Source organism: Schistocerca nitens, chromosome 2, assembly GCF_023898315.1.
Source record: "Schistocerca nitens isolate TAMUIC-IGC-003100 chromosome 2, iqSchNite1.1, whole genome shotgun sequence".
NCBI lineage: Eukaryota > Metazoa > Arthropoda > Insecta > Orthoptera > Acrididae > Schistocerca > Schistocerca nitens.
In genome coordinates this window covers 761,905,765-761,920,440 of record NC_064615.1, presented here as the reverse complement: position 1 = coordinate 761,920,440, position 14,676 = coordinate 761,905,765, and the positions used below count along the sequence as shown (strand labels likewise).

Sequence of the window (14,676 nt, the reverse complement as noted above, 5' to 3'; positions counted from 1 at the left end):
CGGCATAGGCAACAGTGGAAAATCTGACAAGGAAATCCAAAGCTATTCACACAAGTTCCGGTAAGGCCATGGAACCTCTGCTCGTTGAGTTCCTCGAGCGTGGAACCACAATCAATAAGCAACGCTATGAAGACGCTTTGCAGAAACTGCGATGCGCCATAAAGTCAAAACGCCCAGGGTTGCTGTCGGAGGGAATCTTCCTGACGCACGAAACGCCCACGTCCACTCTGACAATGCGATGTAGATGTAGACTACGCTTCAGTGTTTTGGTTGGGTAACACTGCAGAATCCTCCGTATAGTCGGGATCTCTCCCTGGTTTGCACGTCTTTGTTGACTTGGAGAAAGACGTGCGTGGACGTCGGTTATAGTAGGACAAGGAAGTGCAAGAATGGATGCGGTTGTGGAACCCTCAGAGGCCTACCGCGTCCTACGAAACAGGTATTGATCATCTCGTCTGCCAATGGGATAAATGTCGTAATGCGTGTGGTGATTAAGTTTGAATGGAATCATTCCACTGTGCCGTTGGGGCGGGTGTTCGGTTTTCATTTGTTTCTCCCTTATAACTACAAAGTTCTGCAGTAGTGGACATTTACGTATGGTGTTTTGAAAGTACAATACACTTTAGCGTTCGCCAATCCCTGTCAGTCCATTTCCATAACTGGCTTTAGTACTTCCTTGACGACTCCACAATCACGTTTCTAACAACGAACCTAGCCTCATGTATCAAAGGTGAAATCTCTCTGTCGACACACACACTGGCGGGAGCTGAAATCAGAGTCCACTCTGTCCCTTTGAGGTTAAATAAATGTAAAAGTCGTGTGACTAAGGCTTCCCGTCGGGTAGACCGGTGCCCGGGTGCAAGTCTTTCGATTTGACACCACTTCGGCGACTTGCGCGTCGATGGGGATGAAATGATGATGATTAGGCCCTGAGCGAAGAAAATCTCCGACCCAGCCCGGAATCGAACCCGGGCCCTTAGGATTTACATTCTGTCGCGCTGACCACTCAGCTACCGGGGGCAGACCTCTTTGAGTTGACTCAATCTGACAGAAAAACGACTATCATGTCAACATAGCGTCCACACAGACATACATGAGGCAAAATTAATGTTCACTGCCCAGCGAGATCGAATGCCGCCCGCTGACGTAGTGAGCATGCGACGTGATAAGCAATGGATATAAGAGGAGCAGATACGGACTGGGAGTCATTCACGGATGACATCGGTTACAAATGATGAAATTCATTGACATAAGCGAGTTTGACAAAGGTGTGATTGTTACGTCACGGAGCCTGGGAGTGAGGATTTCGGAAACGGCGGAGCTAATGGACTGTCAGCGTGCTCCCGTTGTGCGCACCCATGGGAAGTGGTTGAAGGAACGGGCATGGGATCCATGAAGCAGATTAGTGACTGTGACCTGGTACACTTGGTAGGCTTAATGTGATTTGCAGGGGGTTCCCTGAATTCCACTTCGCAGAATACTAATCGACGAGAAGGTACTGAACATCCTCGCCTCATCACAGAGTGTGGAGGTCGGAGGCCTGACCGCTCTGTGAAGCAGGGTAGGCGGCGTTCTGTGGCAAATCTGACGACGGAATGCAATGCTGGTGGGGACAGAAGTACATCACAGCACACCTCGCCGCGCACTTTGTGGGGTTCCACAGCAGAAGACCTCTACGTACATCAGCAATGAGCACTGGATTATCGAATTTTCGTCCACTGCAACTAGTAGATATTTTGTCTATGGCGTTCTGGATTTCGAGTGTAGTTAATCAACGGTAAAACTATGTTTTACAGAGCAACATCGTCTGCGAAGGGTCCTAGAGTTTCGCTCACATTGTTTGACCGCGATTGTTCTTGTTGAAATCATTTAGAGGTCTTAGCGGGCACTTACCAGATAAATTTATGAGTAAAAGTGTACGACCAGCAGAGTATCGTTTCCCTGCTTTAAATATAAGAAAATGAGCTCAAGTGTTTAAATCATGCGCGTCTACCGCCTGAGCACTTAACTCTTTTTAACATTCTTGCGAGCAGAGCCTCCTCTGCCTCGGGTGAGGGACGCTTTATGAATTAAATATTTCAGTCGCCCAGAGGATGACTTCGAGCAAAATCAAATGCGTTGTATGGGAAATTGAATAGTAGATCCTATCTATTATTTCATATGTGTTTGAGGGAAAATAACTCTGTCTGTGCTTAATACGTGTGATTTGATTCTGTTTAAATTCCAGCAGAGAAAAAGGAAATTTTTGCGGATATCTGTTCTTATTCAGAGTGACGACTGCTCAGTGATCTCTGTAAACGCTAGTATGTTACAAAGAGAGGTCGTACGTACGTGATGTCACAAGTAACACCAAATTTCAAGACCGGTCCAACCTATTGACAGAATGCTACCGTCGAGTGGCAATAGGCAGGGAACACCATATTGGTGAACAGTTAATGCTCGTACCATCGTCGTCTATCGACATACTTAAGTACCACTTAGAAAGGAAGGTTATAGTGGTGGTTAATGTATCCTGTGAAAACGTCGCCAAAAATAGTACAGAAATGCGAAATATTTGACCCAAGTCACTCAGCTCAGTGTTGTTTGAGTAGTGAGATTTCTGATGTTTAATTAGCTATGGAGGTGGAACCGTGGTGCGAGCTACAGTCTCCACGTATAGGTTGTCTCTCTTAACAGTCGCCAGGCGCATTTTCTCTGGTGTTTCGGCAGATACTTGCAATTTAGTTTTTGCAACGTCTAGCTGGAGTCAACGTAAAGGAATCATGTTCATCACATCTTTCATGCTACGCTCAGCATGGATGCAAAGCATCAGCTTGTTTCCTGATACCAATTAAATGATTTTTTAAGCGGATTTTTGCTTGCCCATTCTACAGAGCGGTCCCAAATTAGTGTAGTGCAATTTTTGTTTTATCGAGGTGTATTAAGAGGGACAGTACAACACGACGAATAACGAGGACCCTAGCAGCGACAGAACTGCTCAGGGCTTTGCTGACTGCTACAGCCGTAAGCAGCGCTGCTCCGTCGCTCTTGGAGTACTGCTTATTATTCGTGTTGTACTGTCCCTGTTAATGTATATCGATAAAACGAATTTTGCACTATACTAATTTGGAACCGCTCTATCGAACGGCCACGCAAAATTTCAATTTACAAACGATTTTGTTCGTAACGGGAAACAACCCGTCGCTTTCCGTCAACATTGGGTGTCGTACGAAAGATGTGATTGTAGGATGTGTTCGAGCTGACTCAGCATACTCGTGCCAAACCGAAATTGTAAACATCTGTCGAAAAACCAGAGCACATGCGACTGACGTCCCACAGGAGACACACCCGGTACAGGAAATGTCAGGGCTGTTGCTAAGTAGACAACAGTTGTATCACTGGACTTGCCTTCCCAAGAAATCTTGACTACCGTCAAAGAAGGCAAACATGCCGCATAAGAAATATTATAGTTGTTCCCAGTTACTGGCAGATTTCAAGTTACTAGTGTTAACAGCACAGCTTCCGTTGTTCACAAAATGGCTCTGAGCATTATGGGACTTAACATCTGAGGTCATCAGTCCCCTAGAACTTAGAACTACTTAAACCTAACTATCCTAAGGACATCACACACATCCATGCCCGAGGCAGGATTCGAACCTGCGACCGTAGCAGTCGCGCGGTTCCAGACTGAGCGCCTAGAGCCGCACGGCCACCGCGGCCGGCCTTTCGTTGTTGTTCAACGACTAAACGAGCAGCTCTGTTGTCCTATAATGTGGCATTAATTATGAATATGACTATTACAGCACGCGGTAAGATTTCCGCTTTTAATTTAGGCGCTTGGACGCTATATACTCGCATCTGGATCGGCTATATTGACGAATTAATAACAGGATATTTGCGCCACACAAAAAATGGCTCTGAGCACTATGGGACTCAACTGCTGTGGTCATAAGTCCCCTAGAACTTAGAACTACTTAAACCTAACTAACCTAAGGACATCACACACATCCATGCCCGAGGCAAGATTCGAACCTGCGACCGCAGCGGTCACGCGGTTCCAGACTGGAGCGCCTAGAACCGCACGGCCACTCCAGACGGCTAGCTTGCGCCACACACAGACACCTATTGTCCTTGAAAACGGGCTGTAAGGACTAAATTGTCCAGTTATGCAACTAATTTGTTGTCATAAACAGCCAAGATGAGAAAACTTCAAACTGTCCATTAGTACTGAAAACGTCTGTTGCATTTCTCGTATGCTCGGAAAACTCGATGTGCATCACACCTATTGCCAAGAATGACGATCGAGTAATATTCATAATATGCAAACAAATTCAGAATTACAAACAATGTAATAACGTTGTAGCGTGCGGAAAGACACCTGGTACGAAGAACTATTCATGTCAAGTAGTCATTTCTCCAGGGGGACATCAAGCGGAGTGATATACTTTGTTGCGGCTCCGCAGCCGGTGGAGCGGCGCGCTGTCGTACTCACGTTTCTCCTTCAGGTAGGCAGCGCGCACGGCGACGAGCGCCGCGGCCAACAGTAAGAGAGCTGCGCCCCGTGCCGGCATGGTATGCTGCCTGCTGCGTGCCGTCTGGTGGTGGACTACCGGGTCGCCCGGCCGCCGCAGTCCTTTAAGAGCGGAGCCGAGGTAAAGCTCGCCGGCCTTGGACCGCCAGTGAGTACGGCTGCAGCCGCATTATCACTGCATCTCGCACCGGCGCCTCGCTCCCAGCGCTCTTGACAATGGCCGCCGTCAAATGGAAACCGTATTTCGTAACATCGTAGCCATTGGTTGGATTCCTGCACCTTCTTCCTGGTGGAAGTAGAGTGGAAATTGCAGGTATAGCCTAAAAAACTCTATAGACACTGCTAATGGAGCTAAAGTTTCCATTAGACTTCATTGTAAATCACAAAAGGAGGATATTGCCGTTTGGGTCAGGGGTTCTCCTCGTCTTATTGTGCCAAAGAGTCTGATTTGGGCCCGCTTATTTCCTTGTTTTGTTATGTATTTTTGTTTTTTAATTCAATTACGCATTTCTGTCAAGACCAGGAAGTCGAACAATATGATTTGACAGACATAGAACGTCTTTTTCGGAAACGAAACATAAAATGATGAAAGATCAGAATGAAAGTAATGTAGTAACAACGACAGCAGCGACAACAACAATAATAAATATGCAGTAGAAGAACTTGTTTCATTTTAGAAACCTTATAACGCGGAACGAAAGGGGAAAGTGTGGACCGTGGACCACTAGTGGGAATCACTCTAGCATTCATCTGGAACGGTTTTTCTGAAAAAAAAAACGCTTTGGACCGCTTGGAGAACAGCGTTTATCCTGTACAATGGTATTTGCACTTTTATGTCAGTTTCAGTGCCTTCAAAGTGCAATAGTACGACAAAATAAGCATAAAGTACATTCCATTACTAGTTCAGTACTTTGCGCTGTTCATGTTCATGTTCATGCAAACCTTCTACAGACCATTTCCTCCTTCCCCACTCTCTATGTCCATTCCCTCCTTCACTCTCTCTCTATCCAACTCCTCCTCCCCCTAGCTACGTCCAACTCCTCCTTCTCCTGTCCATCTCCTCCTTCATTCTCTCTGTACACCACCTACTCCCCCTTCTCTCTGTCAATCCCCTCCTCCCCCTCTTTCTGCCCATGTCCTCCACTCCCCTACCTGTCCATCTCCCCCCCCCCCCCACCCCCCATCTCCGTCCATCACCTCCTCTCTCTGTCCCATCACGTCCTCTTCTCTCTCCATCTACTCCTCCTATCTCTTTCGATCTCCTCCTTCCCCTTCTGTTTGTCTCCTAGTGCCCTTCTCTATGTCCATTTCCCCCTCCCCTCACTCTGTCCATCGACGACTCTCCCTTCTCTCTGTCTGCCTCCTTCTGCCCCCTCTCTCTGCCAATTTCCTCCGCTCCCATGTCCCTGTACATCTCATTCTCTCCCCCTTTCTCTGACATGACCCCCTCTTCTCTTTCTCTGTCCATCTCCTCCTCCTATCTCTGTCCATGTCCTCCTCCCCTCCTCTCTGTCCATCTCCTCCTCCCCCTGCCTGTTGTCATCTCCTCCTTCTCTCTCTCTGCTCTTTCTCTCCATCTCCTCCTAACCCACACACCAATAAGAGGTTGGTGTTTCCCCTCCATCACCTCCCCCCCCCCCCCCCGCAATGAGACGTTGGTGCTTCTTCCCCCACGGTATTTCTGGTATTTCTTTCGAGATAGTAAGTAATATGTGAACCAAATTTGGTAGAAATCTATCCAGGGGCTTACGAGGACCTTTTTCCCGCAGCATCATCCATGTATGTATGTATCACATGTATTTCACATGTATCTCACATATTTCACACATATTTTTACACGTAGTTCAGATGTATTTATACCGAACTTCGAGCTGTAGTTTCGTTTGCATGCAGCTCAGTGTTTATCACGTCATATTTCCTGAACTATACGTCGTACAACGATATAATTTTGCGGATACATTGAGTGGTGTATGTGGACACTATCTACAAAATGAGTCGCAAACACACGAAGTAGTAAAGAAGTAATGAGTCAGAAAATGTATGCCTGATGCGGCCTTTTTACCGCATGAACAGCGAAAATGTATAAGCGTTAAACTTTTTATTTCTCATAATTTTGTGAGTGGTATAATATTTTGGGGTAACTCTTCAAGTCAAACAAAAGTTTTCAGAGTACAAAAACGTGTAATACGTATTAAAAGCACTTACTTTAGTTCAAAAAGGGGTCCACTACTCAGGAACACTCATCTTCAATAATTTGCCAGCAAACATAAAAAATTTAGTTACAAATAAAGATCAATTTAAAAGGAGCCTGAAAGACTTACTAGTGGCCAACTCCTTCTACTCCATTGACGAATTTGTTAATAGAAACAAATGATGTATTGTATATATTCATACTATTAGTATTGTTATTTCAGCTAAAAAAAGGTTGACATGTTCCACATCCACGAGGATCTCTTCAGCATGGATCTATGGAACGAAAAATTAATCTAATCTAAGAAGAATTTTCGTAAAGCTTTGAAATTATGTGTACAGTATGTCGGAAGTCACCAAGTTCTCTTATTCTGGATGAATAAACATTCGGTATTAGCGTGTCGTGGGCTAAACTGCATTTTCACCCCAACCTCTTTAGCTCCACAGAGCTTCTATGCAGACAGTAAGCGATATGTCAATGATATGACTCGCTGATGACATTGCTATACTGAGTGAAAGTGCAGGACAATTACATGATCTGCTGAACGGAATGAACAGTCTATGAGTACAGACTATGGATTTAGAGTAAATCGAAGAAAGACTACAGTCACTTAGCAGTTTTGGTAACGTCTTTATTTTGATGTTTGTAAAACACAGATTGATTTTCAAAGCTACTGTGTTGTACCTTATTACAGATAACAGGTGGTGTTATTACGTGTGTTTTTAGGATTTCAGAGTTCTTTGCAAGTTATCAGCGCCAAAAGTGACGCGTATCCTTTGCTGTTGCTTGAAGGTGGGTGCAGCTCTAACGGTCTGCTTTTAGATTTGTTGAATTCTGCTGGTGTTTTAGAGTCTGATAATGACTGATGCACGGGTAGGGTGCTATAGATCGGTGGATTTGATTTTGCCTTCAGTTGTTCTGTCTTGCGTCTGTCGTAAAACCTGTTACACTTGTATTATTGCTAACCACTTTCTCTTCTATTGACAGCAGTAAACTTGACTGAAGCGCCATCCAGTGAAACAGTTCTTGAAACTTCCTGTCAGATAAACCTGTGTGCCGGACCGGGTGTCGAACCTGGGACTTTCTCCTTTCGCGAGGAACTGCCCAGCCGACTGAGCTATCCAAGCACCACTTGCGACCGGCCTACATTGCTCCACTTCAGTCAGTACCTAATGTCCTACCTTCCACACTACTGGAAACATATAATGTAGCTTTACACAGCCGGTATTAGCTTCCGGTAGGTCATGCGGGATTGGAATGAAAGTCACGAAGAATTACAGGATCTGCTGGATGGAGTGAATAATCTAATGAGTGCAGAATATGGATTGAGAGTAAATCGAAGAAAGATGAAAGCAATGAGAAGTGGAAGAAATGAGAACAGCCAGAACCTTAACATAAGGATTGATGGTCACGAAGTAGATGAAGTTAAAGAATTCTGCTACTTAGGCAGTAAAATACACAATGACGGACGGAGCAAGAAGGACATAAAAAACAGACTAGCAACGGCTAGCAAGGGCATTTCTGGCCAAGAGAAGCCTATTAATATCAAATATCGGCCTTAATTAGAAGAAGAAATTTCTGAAAATGTATGTCTGGAGTACAGCATTGTATGGTAGTGAAACAAATACAGTGGGAAAAACGGAACACAAGAGAATCGAAGCATTTGAGAAGTGGTGCTACAGACGAATGTTGAACATTAGGTGGACTGATAAGGTAAGGAATGAGGGGGTTCTGCACAGAATCGGAGAGGAAAGGAACATGTGGAAAATACTGATAAGGAGAAGGACAGTATGATACGACATCTGTTAAGGCTTGGTTCAAATGGCTCTGAACACTATGCGACTTAACTTCGGAGGTCATCAGTCGCCTAGAACTTAGAACTAATAAAACCTACCTAACCTAAGGACATCACACACATCCATTCCCAAGGCAGGATTCGAACCTGCGACCGTAGCGGTCGCTCGGTTACGGACTGTAGCACCTAGAACCGCACGGCCACTCCGGCCGGCCATCTGTTAAGACATGAGGGAATGACTTCCATGGTACTAGAGGGAGCTATAGAGGGCGAAAACTGTAGAGGAAGACAGAGATTGGAATACATCCAACAAATAATTGAGAACGTAGGTTGCAAGTGCTATTCTGAGATGAAGAGGTCAGTACAGGAGAGAAATTCATGGCGGGCTGCATCAAACCAGTCAGAAGACTAATAAAAAAAAAAGCAACATATGTAAGTAAGTTAGGCTGAAATCGGTCTAGTGGTTTTAGTGGTTTAGGAGTGGATGCGGAACATACATATATTTTTATAACGTGTATGGATTTTCAGTGATATATATACGTGAATGACTATGAAATGGTATAAAATATTCCTGCAGGCAATAGGACTTTCGAGGAGAAAAGGTTTAAACTTTGATTTTTGAAAATATGGTTTTGATATTGATATCCAATCCAGAACAGCACTGGGTGGCTCTTCTAGAGTTCGTTCTATCACTACTGAGTGGAAGCCAATGGGGGATGGCACAGAAAAAACAGATGGCTGCACAATGTGTTCACAGTCCCGAATTTACTCGTACATTACAAAACTGGTCTTCATTAGTAGCGCATTAATTATGGCGCTCCTACATACGTCTGTAATAGACGTCAAGACAGAACATTTCAAAGCTTTCTGCAGTAAGATGGCATCGAAAATGTTATGTCAGCACCATTCCGCCCACAGAGTAACAGAGAAGCAGACAGAATGATGTGAACTCCCAAGTATCAAATGAACAAATCACCGGAGGAGCCAGCAACAAATGTATCATTTAATCTGTTCCTTTGTTGGCATCAGTCACTAACATTTCGTAGAAAAGGTCATGCAGGGATAGTGCATGGCAGACCACCAAAATCGTAACTGGACCTCCTCCGCCCCAACGTACTGCATCCTACACATCAATAAGCTCTTATTTTGTACTTAGTACACAATTATTGGCCTGCACGTTTAGCCTGTCGGAAGGATGGTCTCTAGCTACAATGAAGGCCATCCATGGCAGCATGGCAGCTACGTGTGGTGCTAACAGAACCAGCTGTGGCTATCAGTTGTCCAATAAGCCGCCACCACTGTCAGCCAGAGGTCAATAAAACCCCCACAGAGCGTTCAGTGTACAGCAATCCGAGACGCCGTTAGCCATCAAAGTCGACACCAGGTCACCAACTTCACAACCAAGGGCAGCGCACCAACAACTAGAACGAGGTTTCGCAACCAGACTTCCATCCACTGAGGCATGCATCTGTTTCAATCCCCTGATGAAATCTCGATGCATGCCTTTGGATAGGAAATGTCGGAAAGATATTGCAGATGTGGGCACCCATACGCTCGCCTCACTATCAGCCCGCCAGAGTCACCATCTCCCGTCTCCTGGATCACTTTCGAACCAACGTGCATCCATAGAGGGGAGAGAATTAGTGTGCAGTTGTACTGTCGATAACTAAGCCGAATAAGGGCTAGTGTTAGAGATGGAGACGGCTCCCATCGACGAAACATCCAAGACGGACGAGACCGCCGCTCCCACACTCAGTTCCTCTTGCCCCTTGGTGACACCGGCATATAAAGACTGCATCGCCGGCCGGGGTGGCCGAGCGGTTCTAGGCGCTACAATCTGGAACCGCGCGACCGCTACGGTCGCAGGTTCGAATCCTGCCTCGGGCATGGATGTGTGTGATGTCCTTTGGTTAATTAGGTTTAAGTAGTTCTGAGTTCTAGAGGACTGATGACCTCATATGTTAAGTCCCATAGCGCTCAGAGCCATTTGAGCCTTCGGATACTCGCTGGCCTGCTCGACTTCCGGTCGACCTCTCAGGCAGCAAGGACTTTTCGTAATATATTCTACAGCTTGTTCTTGTATTTACTGTTTCGGACTGTGGCTTTCTCAATGAGCACTCTTTAGTGCCTAGTTGATCGGGATTACAACCTGCTCATGACATAATGAAATAAAGTAGTAGCTGTGTCCTTCCTACGCTGTTCCACAGCGTTTTTAAATTAGTAAACTCCGGCACTCCACCAAAAGAACCCACTTCTGACCTCCCGGCTAAAAAATTTAAATATTTGGCAAAATAACAAAAACAAAACAATACTTAATAAGATAATGATATTGGTATGTTTATGTCATAATAAAAGAGCTCCATAGTGATATAACCATCCACTAATCGATATTACCATCGAAAGAGCACAGTTCAACGATTCAACATTCTTCATCTCTCGATACTCAAGAAATCAACAAACAGTTTATGCACGATATACAGAAATCCTACAACAAGAAACGCAGCTACGTACAGCCAGTCCTATCATTTAGTGGTAAATAAGATGGCAATTTCAGGTAATTAATATACAGACTGAACAGCACACTCATGCAAGAATTATACGTGTGTGTAACGAAAGTAATTAAGCAAGACAGGGAGCTAGAGAGAGAGAGAGAGAGAGAGAAAGAGAGAGAGAGAGGAGAGAGAAAGTAGAGTGCACAGAAATGAACGCCAGGCATTAATGGAGGGCACATAATGACATATAACGACTAGGTTACACTTCCGGGCAACATATGAAAAATGAGATACACATAGCACGCCAAACCAACAACACAGAGCGGAAAAAAACATTGTCTTTGAAATCTGAAGAAAAAAAGAAAATTAAATCACTTTCTTGTCTAACAGGAGAAACTGTAACGGTATATCTCCTTTTACACTATGCATGGGGGCTTAATTAAAATAAAATGCAAATAATTTTAATTTTTTGCTTTAGTAGCTGTCTGTCCGATTACGAAGTCTCGTAAACGGTTGGCCCTGACTAGTATTATTACGCTATCTGACTGCATAGAACAACAACAAAGAATGAAATGGAAATTTTCATTAACACAATTAATTAATTAAGTCCCCAGCAACTATAAAACCTACGAAACCAAAGCACAAGTGTAACTGTTCTGTGTGTGGAAGTATGACTCAACGTACGCATCTGGCACGGTTCTTCTTCAATAACACAAGAAATTTTAAATATCATTTATACTGAATTAATTAAAGGAAATAAAAATACCATAATTACTCAAGAAAACCAGAATTATACTCTAATACAAGAACACAAGCCAGATGCTTTGTTGACTGAACCTGTAATGACGCATTATTTAAAACATGGAAATAATGAAAAATAAATCAAGTTTCGTTACCTTCATATATTGACCAAAATCACTCTAATCATTACAATATATCTCCACACCGACTCGCTATTACCACATCTCAACAAGAACTTTTCAGTATCACATCTCAGCAAGCACTCTCTACTAGCATATCTCAACAAACACTCTCTGCTACGAGTTCTTAACAAGCACTGACTACCACGAGCTCACCCCAAGCACTGCCCACTACGACATCTCAATAATCACTGCCAGTGGAGGCGGCGGAACAATACTCTCTAGCGCGATCTCTGGCGCTGTGGCTCAGTGTAGCCACCTTTCAACTATCAATACAAGGCATCAGGCAGTATTATACAAGGCCTTATTTCTAAAAGCGGTTTGTCAGTCTAATCGTATTACTGAACTTTAGATATAGATGTACAACACTACATAACTTTGCTGCCTAACATTTGACACAACCGTTAACTGCATGTTCAGGTATGAATTACAGTTATTATACTTATTTTCATAAATACTAACGAGTCCCATTCATATGATTTATTTCAGAAGCTTTTATCTCCAGACAACAATGTGTTACGAGAAATGCACCTAATATGATATTAACAGCACTAACGTTATTGAAATACCTATGTTGCAAAGCAAGCAAAATATCTCTGGTTTTTTTGTTGTTGTCACATCATCTATGGCTTACAACAGCCACATTGCAAACAATGATTGATTAAGGCGTTCCAGCAGTTTTCTCGTATGCTCTCGCAAGGTGAATTTATTAATAAGTTTGAAATCCAAGAATTTAACTCTGTCATTCTCTTCCACCTGCGTGACGTCATACATTATGGATATGGTATGGGGAAAACACAAGTGTCCCGAAATTGACCGTTACGAAGAGGAGCACATCCCATCACAGAAAACAATGGGAATCGTATTTCGATACACCACGTGTCTGCGCATTCGCATCTTCCACGTGCTCTGTCCCGTGTACTTCGCTGAGGCATTACGTCTGAGTGAGTGAGAGGAGCAGACGTAGGCTATTTAGAGAAAAGTTGAGTGCAAGAGAAGATAGTGCTCACGACACAATGGCGCGTGTTTAATGTCGATTGTTATACGGAAAACAACTCGTGAAAAAAAGTGTGCGAAACTGTTTGCATTAGAGTTTAAGACTAGAAGTGTTTTCCCAAGCACTGCAGCAATGTCCACAATGCAAAACGTAGTGGCAAAATGACGAGAAAAAGGCTCGGTAGCGTATAAAAACCGCAACTATTCGAAAGGTATTCAAACACCGGAAAACATTGCTAGAGTGAAGGAAAGCCAGGAGCACAGTTCGACGAACTTTTAACGTCGTATATCTGTGCAAGCGGGAATTAGATCATCGTGTCGAAAGTGTTAGAAAGAATCTACACCCGTATCTTTGCAAATTCACTGTTGTGCTTGAGTTAAAGCTTCCAAAAGAACTTTTGCCTGTTGAGTTCTGCCGATGGTTTCTGAATGATGTGAAATCAGGACTTCTAGATCCTCAGTTTTCATTTCTTCATGTTGTTGTTGTTGTGGTCTTCAGTTCTGAGACTGGTTTGATGCAGCTCTCCATGCTACTCTATCCTGTGCAAGCTTCTTCATCTCCCAGTACCTACTGCAACCTACATCCTTCTGAATCTGCTTAGTGTATTCATCTCTTGGTCTCCCTCTACGATTTTTACCCTCCACGCTGCCCTCCAATGCAAAATTTGTGATCCCTTGATGCCTCAAAACATGTCCTACCAACCGATCCCTTCTTCTAGTCAAGTTGTGCCACAAACTTCTCTTCTCCCCAATCCTATTCAATACCTCCTCATTAGTTACGTGATCTACCCACCTTATCTTCAGCATTCTTCTGTAGCACCACATTTCGAAAGCTTCTATTCTCTTCTTGTCCAAACTGGTTATCGTCCATGTTTCACTTCCATACATGGCTACACTCCATACAAATACTTTCAGAAACGACTTCCTGACACTTAAATCTATACTCGATGTTAACAAATTTCTCTTCTTCAGAAACGATTTCCTTGCCATTGCCAGTCTACATTTTATATCCTCTCTACTTCGACCATCATCAGTTATTTTACTCCCTAAATAGCAAAACTCTTTTACTACTTTAAGTGTCTCATTTCCTAATCTAATCCCCTCAGCATCACCCGATTTAATTTGACTACATTCCATTATCCTCGTTTTGCTTTTGTTGATGTTCATCTTATATCCTCCTTTCAAGACACTGTCCATTCCGTTCAACTGCTCTTCCAAGTCCTTTGCTGTCTCTGACAGAATTACAATGTCATCGGCGAACCTCAAAGTTTTTACTTCTTCTCCATGAATTTTAATACCTACTCCGAATTTTTCTTTTGTTTCCTTTACTGCTTGCTCAATATACAGATTGAATAACATCGGGGAGAGGCTACAACCCTGTCTCACTCCTTTCCCAACCACTGCTTCCCTTTCATGCCCCTCGACTCTTATAACTGCCATCTGGTTTCTGTACAAATTGTAAATGGCCTTTCGCTCCCTGTATTTTACCCCTGCCACCTTCAGAATTTGAAAAAGAGTATTCCAGTTAACGTTGTCAAAAGCTTTCTCCAAGTCTACAAATGCTAGAAACGTAGGTTTGCCTTTTCTTAATCTTTCTTCTAAGATAAGTCGTAAGGTTAGTATTGCCTCACATGTTCCAACATTTCTACGGAATCCAAACTGATCTTCCCCGAGGTCCGCTTCTACCAGTTTTTCCATTCGTCTGTAAAGAATTCGCGTTAGTATTTTGCAGCTGTGACTTATTAAACTGATAGTTCGGAAATTTTCACATC

General features: G+C 43.7%; 1 protein-coding gene across 1 annotated transcript in view; it reads right to left on the bottom strand.

The window, feature by feature from the left end:
- The window catches only part of LOC126236990 (circadian clock-controlled protein daywake-like), a 65,522-nt gene extending 60,935 nt beyond the window's left edge, over positions 1-4,587 (bottom strand). Inside the window, exon 1 of the mRNA XM_049946715.1 lies at positions 4,472-4,587. Coding sequence (XP_049802672.1) covers positions 4,472-4,550 — 79 coding nt within the window. The 5' untranslated portion in view covers positions 4,551-4,587. The remainder of the gene's footprint in view (positions 1-4,471) is intronic.
- Between the last annotated feature and the right edge of the window lie 10,089 nt (positions 4,588-14,676).